This window comes from Anopheles stephensi, chromosome 3 (genome assembly GCF_013141755.1).
Source record: "Anopheles stephensi strain Indian chromosome 3, UCI_ANSTEP_V1.0, whole genome shotgun sequence".
Lineage (NCBI taxonomy): Eukaryota > Metazoa > Arthropoda > Insecta > Diptera > Culicidae > Anopheles > Anopheles stephensi.
The window spans coordinates 24,892,320-24,905,103 of record NC_050203.1 but is presented as its reverse complement, the minus strand read 5'-3'; the positions used below and the strand labels follow the sequence as shown (position 1 = coordinate 24,905,103).

Genomic DNA, 12,784 nt, shown 5'->3' with positions numbered 1-12,784 from the left:
TCTCCATTTAGATGACATATTTTTTTTTTTCAAATTACATTTTACACCACCAAGGTCGATAATCTTCTGCTGTCAGCTGACCGCCGACCTGTCATGGGCGAAAAAGCTTTGACAACGCGCTGCTGTCAGGCTATTTTTAGTTCCCCGATTCGGTAGCCGCGGCTGATATAAAGTGCGAGCTTTGCGTATGATCGCTTCACTTCTCGCATTTTTCTCGCTGTTCTCATCCGCGATGGCCGCTAACAAGGAACGTACCTTCATCATGATTAAGCCCGATGGTGTCCAGCGTGGACTCGTCGGCAAAATCATCGAACGCTTCGAGGCCAAGGGCTTCAAGCTGGTCGCGATGAAGTTCATGTGGGTAAGTAGCGGAAAAAAGAAAACCCGTTTTCGTGCCGTGTTTCGTGTGCCCGGTTCTGCGTAACCATAACCTAAAAGTGATGTGCGCTGTACCACAAAAAGAAAACGTGCTCCCCTTTGACCTGACCTTTCGGGTAATGGCTAATATTGATCTTGTTTCTTTTTCTTCCCTCAACACATCAGCCATCGAAGGAATTGCTCGAGAAGCACTACGCCGATCTGTCGGCGCGTCCATTCTTCCCCGGACTGGTCACGTACATGAGCTCCGGCCCGGTTGTGCCGATGGTCTGGGAAGGCCTGAACGCCGTCAAGACTGGTCGCAAGATGCTGGGAGCCACCAACCCGGCCGACTCCGAGCCAGGCACCATCCGTGGCGATCTGTGCGTGCAGGTGGGCCGCAACATCATCCACGGTTCGGACGCTGTCGAATCGGCCAACAAGGAAATCGCCCTGTGGTTCAAGGATGAGGAACTGGTGTCCTGGACCCCGGCCGCCGAAGGATGGGTGTACGAATAAGCAGCAGTAATTTGTGTACGGTGCGGCGTCAGGAATCAAGCATTTACTACCGCCCGAGCAAACGGGGAGTGTATTCCTTTTTTATTTTATACAATTACATGTTTTGTCGTACTCGATTGCTTTTAAGTGCTTCTTGAGAAAGAGAACGCGAATGGAAGAATAAATGCTAGAATCGTGAAAAAATATGCTTTGCAAGGGGGCTCATTACTTTGACCTTGGCCAAGAAAGAAATGCATCACCGGAAAGCCGCAACAAGGTGAGATTTATGATGATGATAACCTTTCTTCTATTGTTTTTTTTTCTCCTTCTATGGGTAAGCGAATTACCTCCCGGAAAAGCAATTAAGCCAATAGTTTGCCTACGTGGTCATCGTACGACACTCGATTGCATGTTGCAGTGCACTCAAGTGTGCTTGTTTTATAATCGAAAAGCGATCGATAGCACGACAAAACAATCGACTAATCAATAGAGAATGAAAAAAAGAATCCAAAACAACATAATGGTGCTGGATTATTCCATCAGAAGAGGCGATGTTAACAGAACGTTATTATTTACCCAAGCGCAGTTGATATTTACGCGACAATGCCTCACAATCTAATGGAAGAATGGTGTTGGAGCGGTGCAGCATTAAATGCATCGATTGGGTAGAAATTGTGCAATAGGAAAAGGATCATCATTCAATTTCGGTGACTTTTTTTACCGAATTCGTGGATGCTGTGTGATGCACTTTTTTCTGGGTAGGAAAAAAATGCCGGCATATGCACCGGCAGATCAGGGGCAAGAGCATCACAACAATTGCATCTACCTTTACGTACTTGTTGATCGTAGGTAATGCACAATGTTGCACCTGAGCTCCCACAAGGACAAAGGACAATTGAAACCCATTCCTTTTAAAGGTATAACAATATTTTCAGTATGAAATTTTAACGATGAATTGTTGTGGTGTTTGCTGAAAGCGCTTCATTGTGTACACATAGATCTTGAAAAAGAAATACGAAACCCGATATTTGCGTTCACACACCACGCAGCGAACTATCGTGCATCGAAATGCTCCAAATAAATAAACAATCATTTTTTCTCAAATTACTTACAAAAGAGCATCAACTCCAATTGAAATTTTATGAAAATCTCCCCAATCGAGGGTTTACACGAAAGCTCAATCGCATCTGCACATCTTAACTCTTCACCGTAAACGGGCACGGGTGTCAACTCCTTTGACAGCTCTCTTCAACCCCGTTTTTCCCAACACAACACTTCCACGAACGGCCAGCTTCCAAAAGGCATTTAAACGTCACACAAGTCGCAAACGGGACAAACGCGTATTTCGATCGCTCTTCAGCAGAGGGAAAAACACGGTGCAAGTTATCTTCATCTGTATCGCTATCAGTGCAGCAGCAACAGCATCATGTCGGAGGTGAAAACTTACTCGCTGGCGGAGGTGAAATCCCACAACACCAACAAATCGACCTGGATCGTGATCCACAACGATATCTTCGATGTGACGGAGTTCCTGAACGAGGTAAAAATCCGACGACGAGTTTTAGCATACCGAGCGCTAGGAACGGGGTGTTTGGCAAAAGAAATAGTGGAGGGTAGAGCTGGATTTCGCGCTCCCGGTTCCCCATACCACTAGAGAAAGCAGGCAGTGGTTTGGTGCGTCACACTCGTGGTAGTTGACGGATGCCACGAATGAAGATAGATAATCACACCTTAAAGCACCTTCCGGTGGTGGTGAAAAGGCAAGTTAATGAACTGGCCAGCTGGAACGCTGTCGGTTCGAATTGCGTAATAGAGAAGAGGCTGGATAATGGTGGAGTGATTTGCAATGCAAACACACCAGAGCCGAGGGCAAGATCGGATTGCGGTACAGTTTGCTTGCAGCGAAAAAGATCTTGAAACGTGGACATGCGAGAAGAAGGCACGGTATGCAGCGGGGGAAGCAAAGATAGTGGCGCAAAGGCGACTGTTTTTTTTTTACTTGCATATCATCTTTAACCATCGATGGAAGCGATATTTGCAACTCATGCTCCATCATGATCAAAGTTCAAGGTTAGGGGCCCACCCCACGAGGGTGGAGAGAGAGGCGAGACACACATGTATGTGACCGACAGACTAGAAGTTTGGTCAAATATGCGTGCACATATTTTATTGGCCCACCAACTGTGCGCTAGGACTGATTATTTTAATGTTCCCGTACAACGACACCGGATTTATTGGGTGATTTAATAGGAATTGTACTGGTTGGGTCGGATCGGTCTACTGTCGATCGTTCATCAACCACACACGCCCTACTAATGTGGGTTGTATAAACCACCCATGTGCTTTATCAACATTTTTTATGTACATCGGGAGAGATGCAGTACAGCAACCCGTGGCACGTATATTATTTGTTGTGAAAGTTTATTAGAGAGCTGTGTGGATTAGAGCCGTAAGGTTAAAGATGATTAGGCTTGCTGGAAATCTGTCTCGTTTCCATTTTTAATAGCACCACCGTTTTCACTTATTACACTCTCGGCCGCAGCGTGTAATCGTGCGATCGCGAGCCGCATCTTAACCTTCAGGGCGGAAGTTTGAAAACGCGAACAATTGAATATATCGACGCCAGCAGTCGTTCGACATGCTCATTCAGAGGGGTAGAATTGTTTTGTTTGTAGCAAAACCGTGCGTGTAGCAGCAGCTAAGCAACAGCAGACAGCTGTTCTGGTCATTATTAAGACACACAAGGTTAATGCTCAATGCTTAGTGCTTCGTAACCTGTGCATCCGGACACTGTGAACGCCATGCTGGAGTGTGACGAAACATACTGCAGGCATGGTTGAATATTTTATAAAATCCTTTAATTTCACGTATTTCCATTTCAAGCACCATTTACCCACCGTATCACGTACGCTCCAAAAGCATGTAGAAACTTCCATCGTGCCCCCGTTGTATATGAGTTCGTAGCTTAGTGCAAACGATAAGATAAAGAACTGTTGTCACGATGACACGCAAAAAGCGTGCAGGCGCTGGAGCACTATTACTGCAACGCATCGTGAGAAGCTAGAGAGACACATATATGGAAACATGTTTATTATATTTAATTTTCCCTTAGATAACGATTCTGAGCTACTTTTTGGGCAGTACTGTCCAGTAGTGGTGTATCTAACTGAACCCGGCCTGTTTGTTTCCCTTTCGCTTTGTTTTCTATCCAGCACCCGGGCGGTGAGGAAGTGCTGCTAGAGCAGGCTGGCAAGGAAGCGACGGAAGCGTTCGAAGACGTGGGCCACAGCAGCGATGCCCGGGAGATGATGAAGAAATTTAAAGTGGGCGAACTGATCGAATCCGAGCGCAAACAAATCCCGGTCAAGAAGGAACCGGACTGGAAATCGGAACAACAGGATGATAAGTGAGTTGGGGTTTTTTTTTCACCTTTCGTTTGAGTATTGTAACGCTCGACCATAACGCTTCGTGTGTCCCTTTCATTACAGCCAACTGAAGCAATGGATTGTGCCACTAATCCTCGGACTGCTCGCCACCATCCTGTATCGGTTCTACTTCACCCAGTAAGGGGGCGTTAGGTGCACATTTCCAAGTTACATATTAAGTGGATGCAAGTGTGAATGAATAATGGTGCGGAACACAAACAGGAAATACCATCGCCTAATCGGACGGGCTTGCAGAAGCGAAAAGGGTGGAGCGTTCGTTACGAACAAACACAGAAAATCGTTATAGAGCTATGTCTCTAATACAGCTCTGAAGCAAACGAAGGAATGTAAGTCATCAGCACACAGCTCTTATGATAGTTTTCACCTAGCAATCGAAACATTGGAACAATCCAAACCAAAGGAATCAAAGCCTTTCGGGAACAGCTGGCGTAATTCTGGAGGATACCAAGTAGCATTTCACAAAAGTTAGAGGACAAAAGTGGGTTTGCAAAAAAAAAAAAGAGAAACTCAACAAACAAATGGCCAAGCATATTCTAGAAACGTAATTATTTTCACTATATAAACTACTTACTATCTTTCAAACAAGCTATGAAACTATCTGTGAGCCAGCAACTGAACGAACCATCCAAGAACCCGATCGATCGTTTGATATCGCGTACTCGGAAGCAACGGAAGCGATGCGTGGCGATTATAAATCAGCATAACACCGGTACGGTACGATGCGATCGCGATAGAGAATATTGTTGTACCTCTTTTTTTTTGCTATGAAAAGTAGGATACCAAAGTTTCATCGACTGCCTTACATACAAAGAATAGCAAAAAGGGGTTGGGAGGGGGGGGGGGGGGGGGTGGCGTAGCGCCTAAGAGAGGATTGAGGGATGCTCATTTAATGCTTTTCTATTGGTTTGTTTGAGAGAATGTTCGCTTTTCAGAGACGATTTAACGGTACGGATTTTTACCAGCAAATTACGTCCAGTTTTGCCAGCCTTCTGCGGCACGCGTGTTCCAAACTGTTGTGTGTATGTTAATTTTAAATGTTTTATTGTTAAAACGACGTAACAGTTGGGTGGTAAAAAGGGCAGAGAAGGGTGACCCCTTCCACGATGTACGCACTAACGATGTCACAACCATTCGGCTCCGTTTAACTTGCTCTATCCTGGGGGGAAAAGGTGTTTTTGTGTTTAATTTTTAACGAGGAAGCTTTTCTTTTACAAATCTTTTCTATGTGTCTAGCGAAATGAGGGGACGTAAAACGTAAACGAAATAAAATCGAAAATTTATACATATACACCAGTTACGATTCGCACACGCTTCAGATGACAATCGACGACCGACGTCAGGAGGAAAATGATAACAGTTACGAACTGCAGAGACTACGAGTAAACAGTTCAACTGTCGAATTGAATGGAAAATCGTAACTAAAACTTCAATCGTTACTTAAATTCTTTAAAAAAAGAAAATGTTTAAACTTAGTCCGATAGCGAGATAATTTCAACCAAGGACAGTATTCTTCGAGGAACGAGCGTCGAAGCGTAGCCATTAGCGGTAAAACTACACTGACCTTCTGGTGAAAAGCGCTGCAGCGGTCACATATGTTTATTGTAAACAATAAGAAAGAACAAACAACATCACGATAAATTAGTAAAACTTTCTTACTTACACTGCTCAAAGCCGCACGGATCGCTAAAACTCATCATCGTAAAACTCCTCCCCGGATGCGACCGTATCGCCGGCCACCTCCTCATAGTCTCGCTCGAGACAGGCGAGATCGTCGCGCGCCTCGGAAAATTCGCCCTCCTCCATACCCTCGCCCACGTACCAGTGCACGAAGGCACGCTTCTTGTACATCAGATCGTACTTGTGGTTCAGCCGGGCCCACGCCTCCGAGATGGCCGTCGAGTTGGACAGCATGCAAACGGCCCGCTTCGGTTTGGCCAGCTCACTGCCCGGCAACACGGACGGTGCCTGCTGGTTGATGCCGATCTTGAACCCGGTCGGACACCAGTCGACAAAGTTGATGTGCCGCTTGGTCTTGATCGCGGCGACCGCCTCGTTCGTGTCCTTCGGTACCACGTCGCCCCGGAACAGCATGCAGCAGGCCATGTACTTCCCGTGCCGTGGATCACACTTGACCATCGTGTTTTCCGCGGTGAAGCAGGCGTTCGTAATTTCCGCCACCGAGCTGCTCTCGTGCGAAGCCTTCGAGGCGGACACGAGCGGGGCGTACGAAACGAGCGGATAGTGCACGCGCGGATACGGCACCAGGTTCGTCTGGAACTCGTTCAGATCCACGTTCATGGTGCCCTTGAAGCGGAGGGAAGCGGTGGCCGACGACACGACCTGTGCCACGAGCGCGTTCAGGTCGGTGTACTGCGGACGGTCGATCTGCAGCGTTTTGGAGCATATCTCGTACGTGGCCTCGTTGTCCATGATGAAGCAGCAGTCGGACGTGTTCATGGTGCCGTGCGTGCACAGCACCGCATTGTACGGCTCGACGACGGCGGTCGAGATCTTGGGCGAAGGGTACACCGCAAACTGGAGCTTACACTTCTTCCCAAAGTCCTGCGCGATGTGATCGAGCAGCAGCGAGGTAAACCCGGACCCGGTGCCACCACCGAACGAGTGAAAGAGCAGGAAGCCCTGCAGCCCACCGCACTGCTCCGACAGCTTGCGGATCGTGTTCGAGACCCGCTCGATGATCTGCTTGCCCACGGTATAGTGGCCCCGGGCGAAATTGTTCGCCGCGTCCTCCTTGCCCATGATCATGTACTCCGGGTGGTACAGCTGCCGGTACGCACTGTTCCCGATGTCGTCGATCACCGACTCTTCCAGATCGATAAAAATGCTCCGTGGCACTACCTGGCCGGAGCGAGTGTCTTGAAAGAAGGCGGCCATGTTTTCCTCGATCGGCATGCCAGCGGCCATCTTTCCGTCGGGCTGGACGCCGTGCTCGGTGGTGAACAGCTGCCAGCAAGCATTCCCGATCTGGCATCCGGCCTGTCCTACCTGAATCGAAATTACCTCACGCTGCGGGGATGTGAAAAAGTGAAGTGGTTGGATCATTTAGTCGACACGGTCACTTAAGCAAATCACAGTTGAACTACACGCACCATATTTTAATCGAGAAACGAGGATAAAACAAAGATAAACGATCTGTACAGGACGATGCCGGACACACGAATGACTTAGAATGCATGTGGTAGTAATCGGCGTGCGAAATACGTCCTACCAGTGGATACAAATAGTGGATATACGCACACATCTGTCAGTTTGACACAACAGTGCAATAGTGTTGTTTTCGATCGTTACGCTCGAATGTAAGTGCATCATCGCGGTGCACTCATACTGTGACATAAGCCATCAAATTTAGGATCGTTTGTTATGATCCTGTTACTCACATTATGAACGTCTTTAAGTGAGAAGAGATCGATGTTGCTCCTCACTTGAGTGAGCTTAGCACAGTGAGCCTCTGTTTAAAATTACCAAATGTGTTTGCTGGAGAAATTTGCCCGGATTGCCTGAGCTCCTTCAACGTATTTTGCTTGAATGTCTCAATTGACTTATGATATGCTGTTCTCCGGCAAAGGCGTTCAAGTTTTTAAAATTGGAAGAACCCATAGGGATTCAAACCTGCGAGTAATTGTGATTCAGAGGATCCTTGTATTGTGGTTGCGCCGTCCGGTGGTAGATGTGACAGCGGCGCCGGTCTTCACACGGCGGAACCGGGGTTCAAGTCTCATCTGGGTCGTGAGTCAATAATTCTAGTAAGCCAGAAATGGCAGGCATGACCTAAGAGGTCGTTAGGCCAAGAAAGAAGAAGAAGTAGAAGGATCCTTGAAGTGGAGAACCTACTTACATATTCTGCCCTTTTTGGTGAATTCAAGTGGGTCAAGTAGTATTTTCAACGGACATATTGTCAATGTTTAGTCCTTGAGTATTAAGTCACTATATGCACAGACACAATTTGATAACTAAGGAGTACATTTTACATATACGGCTTATAAGGACATATTCAAACCTCAACTTTTGCCTTCTTCTTCAATTCTTCTTCAATGATTTTCCATTATGCATTGGGAGTGTCTGTTGCTTACGATTCGCTTACAGCTGCTAAAACACAGTTTGATCCTGGTTAGCAGGTGCCGTTTGCAAACTAAACATCCGTCGCCTTCGGAACCGGTCTGGGCTCTCTCCTTGCGATGAACGCACTGACACCGGGATAACCTTCTACGTTTAATGGGGTGAATTATCATCGTTCAGCGGTTCTGTGTGGATTTTTTTTTTGTTTCCTATTTAAATCATGGCAAGCTTCCCTTTGCCAGCTGACGGCACACCAGCACACAATCAGCAAATAACATTGCGCATCCATCCTGCTTTTCTTTTTGCTAGCTTTTTTTTTTGTTTGCTTCTCCCAGCCCGACGGACCAGCAGATAGCCACGAATAATTGTTATCATCAATAGCAGCAATTCCACTATTGCTGATTTGAGCGTACACGTACATATGATGGTTTTTAGTCTTCCGCACCGAGCTAACAATCAGTGTTGAGCTGCGTCTGGTACGGATCAGTCGCACCGGAAATTTAAAAAATCGGTGATCAAATAACAGAACTCCACATTGAAAGTGGGAAGAAAGTGGGAAATATAAAGTTTGACTACAGCAAAGTTCTAAAAGTCAGTGTTCTACAGTGATAGCATAAGGAGAAAATCAGTTACAATGCTAAGATTGCGAACGGGAGCCGTTGCCAAATTCAAAAGTCATCTTTTTGGAGGTGATCGTCTGAGTGCGATTTCGACAGCGGTCATACCGGTCACCGGTCGAAAATATTCGACTGAAAGTCCTGTTCCCGAAAGTGCTGATGTAGTAATCATTGGTTAGTAATGCTACTTAAGCTGTGAATCATCCACTCGGTATTGCAGGTTAGGTTCCTCCAAGAATTTCCGCAAAATGTATGTAATACTGTTGGGAGAACAACAAACCGGCAGTCGTCGTTGGCAGCCCAAACATCTTCTCCCGGGACCCCCTTAGAGGGTGCAAGACTCGATGATCGATAACCGTCTTGACCTTTGCTGGCTGGCGATCAATTCGTCGACGATCGCTGATCCAGTGCGATTTTCGATTGACGTCGGTGAATGTCCGAGCGAGCCTGAAACGCCGCAAAGAGTCGGCTGTCTTGAACTACATCGCTTACAAATAGGTACAACGCCGCAAACGATCACTGTTGGTCAAAGTTCAGACGCGCTTATCAATCCGGTACGATCGTCAGTGCGTCCGTTTTCACTTGGCCTCAGGTCTCGGCAGGGGTTTCTTTATTTACAGTTCACTACCGAACAGCAGCTGTTAGAGAAAACTTGTACACGATCGTAGTACACGCTACGAGCATCTGCCACAGTGACTAAGGTTGCTTGTGTTGCTTTCTCCACCAGGTGGCGGATCGGCCGGTTGCAACACACTGTACCAGCTGGCCAAGCGCGGTGTCCGGGCGGTACTGCTCGAAAAGTCAAAGCTAACGGCCGGCACAACCTGGCATACGGCCGGACTGGTGTGGCGCCTTCGGCCGAACGATGTCGAGATTCGGTTGCTGGCGGCAACGCGTGATCTGCTGATGAGCCTCGAGGAAGAAACGGGCCACAACTCGGGCTGGATCAACAACGGTGGACTGTTCATCTCGCACTCGCCGGAACGGTTGGATGAGTACAGCCGATTGGCAACGCTGGGCAAGTGTTTCGGGATCGAGTCACACATCATCGGCCCGGAAGAGTCGCAGAAGCTATTCCCGGCGCTGGACCCAACCGCTTTTACCGGGGCGCTGTACTCTCCCGGCGACGGTGTGGTCGATCCGGCCATGATGTGCACCGCGCTGACGAAGGGAGCTACCGCCAATGGTGGACGCGTGATCGAGGACTGTACCGTAACGCAGATCGTTACCGGGGAGAACCTGCTCGGCATGAAGGATGTTCGCGGTGTTATGACGAACAAGGGCACGATCAGGACCAACACGGTCGTGAATGCTACGGGTGTGTGGGGTCGGGATCTGATCGAACCGCTCGGTGTGTTTCTGCCGCTGATCCCGATGAAGCACGCGTACGTCGTGTCGGAAACGATGGACACCATCCATCAGATGTTGCCCAACGTGCGGGATCACGACTTCTCGCTGTACTTCCGCATCCAGGGCAAATCGATCTGTATGGGTGGGTACGAGAACAATCCGATCCTGCTTAACCGTGTGCCGGGTGACTTCCACTTTGGGCTGTACGATCTGGACTATTCCGTGTTCGACACGCACATCCAGGGTGCGGTAAAGCTTTGTCCAGCGTTTGGAAGTGCAGGGATAAAGAGTACGATCTGTGGACCGGAGTCCTTTACCCCGGACCACAAACCGCTGATGGGTCCGGATCCGACGGTGAGCGGATTGTTCCACAGTGTGGGCTACAATTCGGCCGGTATGATGCTGGGCGGTGGATGTGCTGAACAGTTGGCCAAGTGGATCATTAACGACCGGCCGGATCGGCACATGTTTGCGTACGACGTGCGTCGCTTCACTCCGAAGCAGAAGAAGGCACTGAATTGGGCCACGGAACGAAGTCACGAGGCGTACGCTAAGAACTATAGTATTGTCTTTCCCCACGATGAACCGCTGGCGGGCCGTAACTTCACCGTTGATCCATTCCACAAGGTAAATAGTTTGGGAGGTAGTAGATCGGTGTGGCACAGAAGGAACTGACGTTAGTGGCGTTGTGTCTATTCCAGCAAATGATCCAATATGGCGCCGTTATGGAGGAGCGGCATGGATGGGAGCGACCGGGATACTTCCTGCCAGATGAGACGGTCGTAGTGCAACCGTACGACTGGCACGGATACTACGATCATCCCAAGAATGCAAACACACACTACGAGGAAGCACTGAAGGGCGACTACACATTCGGGTTCTCCGAGCATCACGATCTGGTACGCTGGCACTTTACCGAACGAACCGTTGGAGGGAAGATTTAGAATGAGTATCTGTTTTTATTATAGATCGGCGAAGAAGCGCTAACCTGCCGCCATGATGCAGCGCTGTTCAATCTGAGCTACTTTAGCAAACTCTTCCTCACCGGCAGCCAGGCTAAAGAGGCCGCTGAGTGGATCTTTACCGCCAACTTGGATAAACCGATCAACAAGTAAGGATTTCTGGTGTGTCCCCACGTGTGTGATCTAGTTTGAATTTGACCGTGTCCATGATACTATAATATTTGCAGAACTGTCTACACGTGCGCACTGAACAAACAGGGCGGTGTGGAAGGTGACGTGACGATCAGTATCGTCGAATCGGGACTTGGTGGACTACATGATCCCATTTTTAAGGTATGTTTTTAAAACAAAGTTCTACCTTGCTATACTAAGTGAGCACCTCCAATGTTCTCCTCCCAGGGTCGTGGATACTATATAGTGGCCGGCGGTGCTTCCGCTTATCACACCAAATGTCACATCCTGGCCGCCATTCAGGAGAAAGCGTTCCGTGCGGTGGTGAGCGATCACACCGAAGAGTTGGGCGTGCTATCGCTTCAGGGACCGAAAAGTCGCGACATTTTGCAAAAGATTACCGACTTTGACCTGTCGAACGAACAGCTGCTCCCGGTGAACTCTACCGCTATTCTGACGATCAAGATCAATCCACACTACAGCTGCACCGTGCGCGTGTTGCGCGTCAGTTTTGTCGGTGAGCTGGGCTACGAATTGCACATCCCGGAGGAATGCTGTAACGATGTGTACAATGCGCTGATGAAGGCAGGCTACAAGGATAGTCTACGCAATGCAGGCTACCGTGCGCTGTACTCGCTGAGCAGCGAGAAGGGCTACCATCTGTGGGGATTCGATCTCCGCTCGGACGATACACCGATCGAGGCGAACTTGGGCTTTGTGTGCCGGAAAAATGGCGACTACCAGGGTAAGGAGATAGTGGACCGGCAGCGTGAAAATGGCGTAAGTCGTCGGTTGGCATTTTTCACCCTTCGGGAGCAGGTAAGTGGGAGCAGATCGGAAGCCAGGGATTTTTCGAGTTGTTTCTGACGTGGTCTACCGTTGAACGATTGCTCGATAGGTACCGATCTGGGGCCTGGAAGCGGTCTACCGGGATGGAGAGATTGTGGGACATTTGCGCCGTGGCGAGTACGGGTACACGCTGCAGAAACCGATCGGCCAGGCGTATGTGCAGCGTACGGATGGTAGCCCGATCACGAACCAGTTCCTGCAGTCGGGCCAATACCAGATCGAGGTGATGGGCAAGAAGTACGATGCCGACTGCCATCTGAGAAGTCCGTTCGATCCGAAAGGTGAACGGTTGCTTGGAATATACAAATAAATAATCCTCTTAGCTTAGCCAAGTCAACGCCGCTGAACCCTGCACCGATGACATCCGGCCGGAAAGTTTTCGGAAGGATTCCGAAAGGATTTATAGCGTCCAGCTCTAGGGTGAGTCTGCGCTCGACGGTGGTTTGCATAATTTATG

The 12,784-nt window shown here is 48.6% G+C and overlaps 4 protein-coding genes and 1 long non-coding RNA gene across 5 annotated transcripts; 3 read left to right on the top strand and 2 right to left on the bottom strand.

Annotated features, from left to right (window-relative positions):
• The first annotated feature begins 104 nt into the window (after positions 1–104).
• On the top strand, positions 105–1,059 carry LOC118511400 (nucleoside diphosphate kinase). The gene is made up of 2 exons (XM_036054435.1): positions 105–361; positions 544–1,059. Exons 1-2 carry the CDS (start codon positions 188–190, stop codon positions 874–876), a joined length of 507 nt encoding a protein of 168 aa, XP_035910328.1. The 5' UTR covers positions 105–187; the 3' UTR covers positions 877–1,059.
• Positions 954–1,829, bottom strand: LOC118511403. Its single transcript, XR_004906148.1, has 2 exons — positions 1,432–1,829; positions 954–1,334 (listed from the first exon to the last, which is right to left on the bottom strand). It is a non-coding gene; the product is annotated as an uncharacterized LOC118511403 (long non-coding RNA).
• A 317-nt stretch (positions 1,830–2,146) lies between these two features.
• Positions 2,147–5,589, top strand: LOC118511383 (cytochrome b5). The gene is made up of 3 exons (XM_036054390.1): positions 2,147–2,395; positions 4,068–4,261; positions 4,344–5,589. The coding sequence occupies exons 1-3, from the start codon at positions 2,282–2,284 to the stop codon at positions 4,420–4,422; spliced, it is 387 nt and encodes a 128-aa protein (XP_035910283.1). The 5' UTR covers positions 2,147–2,281; the 3' UTR covers positions 4,423–5,589.
• A 174-nt stretch (positions 5,590–5,763) lies between these two features.
• Positions 5,764–7,538, bottom strand: LOC118511382 (tubulin alpha-8 chain-like). Its single transcript, XM_036054389.1, has 2 exons — positions 7,412–7,538; positions 5,764–7,328 (listed from the first exon to the last, which is right to left on the bottom strand). The coding sequence occupies exons 1-2, from the start codon at positions 7,412–7,414 to the stop codon at positions 5,985–5,987; spliced, it is 1,347 nt and encodes a 448-aa protein (XP_035910282.1). The 5' UTR covers positions 7,415–7,538; the 3' UTR covers positions 5,764–5,984.
• A 1,278-nt stretch (positions 7,539–8,816) lies between these two features.
• On the top strand, positions 8,817–12,659 carry LOC118511380 (sarcosine dehydrogenase, mitochondrial). The gene is made up of 7 exons (XM_036054384.1): positions 8,817–9,169; positions 9,723–10,972; positions 11,047–11,244; positions 11,314–11,456; positions 11,535–11,640; positions 11,707–12,297; positions 12,377–12,659. The coding sequence occupies exons 1-7, from the start codon at positions 9,013–9,015 to the stop codon at positions 12,635–12,637; spliced, it is 2,706 nt and encodes a 901-aa protein (XP_035910277.1). The 5' UTR covers positions 8,817–9,012; the 3' UTR covers positions 12,638–12,659.
• The last annotated feature ends 125 nt before the right edge of the window (positions 12,660–12,784 follow it).

What these genes read in the sequence shown, in the direction of transcription:
- LOC118511380 (XM_036054384.1), top strand. Translation starts at nt 9,013, where the DNA reads ATGCTAAGATTGCGAACGGGAGCCGTTGCCAAATTCAAAAGTCATCTT. An exon ending in TGCTGATGTAGTAATCATTG is followed by an intron (nt 9,170 to 9,722) that starts GTTAGTAATGCT and finishes TTTCTCCACCAG; the next exon opens with GTGGCGGATCGGCCGGTTGC. An exon ending in TCTCCGAGCATCACGATCTG is followed by an intron (nt 11,245 to 11,313) that starts GTACGCTGGCAC and finishes TTTTTATTATAG; the next exon opens with ATCGGCGAAGAAGCGCTAAC.
- LOC118511383 (XM_036054390.1), top strand. Translation starts at nt 2,282, where the DNA reads ATGTCGGAGGTGAAAACTTACTCGCTGGCGGAGGTGAAATCCCACAAC. An exon ending in TGACGGAGTTCCTGAACGAG is followed by an intron (nt 2,396 to 4,067) that starts GTAAAAATCCGA and finishes TTTTCTATCCAG; the next exon opens with CACCCGGGCGGTGAGGAAGT. An exon ending in TCGGAACAACAGGATGATAA is followed by an intron (nt 4,262 to 4,343) that starts GTGAGTTGGGGT and finishes CTTTCATTACAG; the next exon opens with CCAACTGAAGCAATGGATTG.
- LOC118511400 (XM_036054435.1), top strand. Translation starts at nt 188, where the DNA reads ATGATCGCTTCACTTCTCGCATTTTTCTCGCTGTTCTCATCCGCGATG. An exon ending in TCGCGATGAAGTTCATGTGG is followed by an intron (nt 362 to 543) that starts GTAAGTAGCGGA and finishes TCAACACATCAG; the next exon opens with CCATCGAAGGAATTGCTCGA.